General features: G+C 40.2%; 1 protein-coding gene across 1 annotated transcript in view; it reads left to right on the forward strand.

Moving 5' to 3' along the window:
• The window catches only part of nelfa (negative elongation factor complex member A), a gene marked incomplete at its 5' end in the record, with an annotated part of 1976 nt that extends 380 nt beyond the window's left edge, over nt 1–1596 (forward strand). Inside the window, 1 exon segment of the mRNA XM_035675345.1 lies at nt 752–1596. Coding sequence (XP_035531238.1) covers nt 752–936 — 185 coding nt within the window.
• Nucleotides 1597–2525: the final 929 nt, after the last annotated feature.

Raw genomic sequence — 2525 nt, forward strand, 5'->3', positions numbered from 1 at the left:
AAAAAAAACACATTTCTAACTTGTGTAAATCTTCTGCCTTTGTAATCTCATCTTCCTCTCAATGCCTGATCCTTACTGAGTGACTGACGCGTTGTTGAAATGATATTTATCTTGTCGTTATAGTCACCACGACAGGTCAGTGTTTGTTTACAGTCCCGTTTTACTCTTTTACAAACGAACCACAACTCATAAATTCTGAAGCACATGACACATTTTTGTTAGTCAGGGATGGGAATTAAGAAGCAGTTCTCAGTAAAAGTTGTATGCCTCTGGGCTTATCGGTTCCTTTTACAGATGCCAGTGTGTTTCTGTGAAAGTTGCACTTTGCAAAACAATGCTTCAGTAAGTGAACAGTCGGGTGCAAACACACAAGATCAGTTTCCCAAAACTTAGAGGTGATGTCCTCAAGTGTCTTGTTTTGTCCACAACCCGAAGATATTCAGTTTACTTTCATCAAAACACTAAAAAAACAGAAAATACTCACATTTGTGAAGCTTATTTCCAACATGACACAACGATTAATCGATTATCAGAATAGTTGAGATTAATTTAAAAGTTGGCAGCTAATCGCGTAATCGTTGCAGCTCTATAAATCTAAGTCCTGTCATTTTTGAGTTCATTCGTTGAATTAAATAAAAAATAATAGCATACACAGTCATAATCACAGTAATTCACTAATGATTCCTGAACACACACTAACAGAAACCCTGTAGAACCAATAATAACCAGTCTGATTCCTCCTGTCTTACAGAGAACCCGTGCCCGGAGCAGGGGGACATCATCCAGATCAAGCTGAGCGAACACACGGAGGTCTTGCCCAAAGCCGACGGCACCGGCAGCACCACCATGCTGGTGGACACAGTCTTCGAAATGAACTACTCCACAGGACAGTGGACCCGCCTCAAGAAATACAAACCCATCACCAATACCTCCTGAGCACTCAGAATCACACCCCCAAAAAGATTTCTTATCCACTTAAAAAAAAAACAAAAAAAAAAACATGTTTACACACATACAAGTATTTGCATACACATTTGGGCCAAATCAAGCACTGGGCGGGTGAGGGATCGTCAAGGAGAGAAAGGTCCTCCCTTCTCCTGCACCGCCAAAATGCAGGACTCTTTGAAGAATATTTCTGTACTTTTTGTTTGATTGTTACCCATGCCATTTTATTGTTTCTGTTTTTAAGTCACCTCCGATTCCTGAATGATGCTGTGGTCAGGAGGGGTGAGAGAGAGAGAGAGCTTATACGAGTCTGAGCAGAAGAAAAAAGAAAAAAAAAACCCTTTCAACATTTGTACTCTGAGGTACAAGCATGTCTCGTGTCTAGAGCGACGAAAAAGACGAGCTGTCCGTGTTTTTCTGTATGAATGTGACGTTCGCAGCTTATCTTCGACCTTTTAGAAACAGAATCATGATTTGTGAGACGCACTAGAAAGAGAACAATAATCGTATCATCGTAGAGGTGACCAAAAGCGAGCGGTGAGTAGTTCTCAATGCTGTCAAAGTTCTGTTTGGAGCCTTCTGGTAGATGTTTAATAATTTTTCATCCTTTTTTCAAAAGAAGGGAAGAAAATAAAGTGACGACAGACTCAAGGAGGCCTTTCTTATCTTTCTTACCAACTTTTAAGGTTTTTTTGGGGGGAAAGGCTGAGCGTTTTGTGTGCCTCTCCCCCCTCAATACATTTACATTACAGCGGAATAATCACATGCTGACCAGTGTATTAAATTCGTCATGCATCAACATGAAGAGAGACCCTTTGTAGCAGGTTCACATCAGCATTTTGGCCCAAATGGGATTAAACTGTGTCCTTGTGATCACACTTACCTGCTGGGTTTAAAGGTCTAGTTCAGACCAGAACTAATCCCACACATAACCCCTGATAAAACCACATCCTGGTGGATTTTTATGTTTCTTTGTGCCGATGAAACGAGATAAAAATGTGTTCACTAGAGATCTTTAGAGCATCTGGTCGGTGGATTTGTTACCTTTTGGACAGAGCCAAACTTCCCCGTTTCTAGTCTTTGTGCTAAACTAATCCGCTGCCGGCTGTAGCTTTATATTTACCACAAAGACATAAGTTGTATCGATCCTCTCATCAAAGTCTCTGCCAGAAAGCTTAAAAGCATATTCCCCAAAATGTGAAACTCTTCCTTTTAAATGATGAAAATATGTGACGTCCAGCTCCTGGTTGAATGGATTGCACTGACAAATAGTCTTTTGAAGTAAAGTTTTGCTGTAGTTAGAACCAGTTTACCTTTAATATTGTAATTTAAAGCTGCAGTCTGTAGGATTTTGTGGCGTCTAGCGGTGTAGTTGCAGATTGCAACTCACTCACTTCACCCTCATTTTCCAAACACATGAGAGAAACCACAGTAGCTGTGAAACTCTTAACAGCCTTATATAGAGCCAGTTTTTGATTTGTCCATTCTGGGCTACTGTAAAAACATGTCCGGCTCCATTGAAGACGATCTGTAGATTAAAAAACGTCTCATTCTAAGGTAACAAAAACAAACAATTCTTA

This window comes from Morone saxatilis, unplaced genomic scaffold, assembly GCF_004916995.1.
Source record: "Morone saxatilis isolate NCDOM2014 unplaced genomic scaffold, NCSU_SB_2.0 Contig4, whole genome shotgun sequence".
Taxonomy (NCBI): domain Eukaryota; kingdom Metazoa; phylum Chordata; class Actinopteri; family Moronidae; genus Morone; species Morone saxatilis.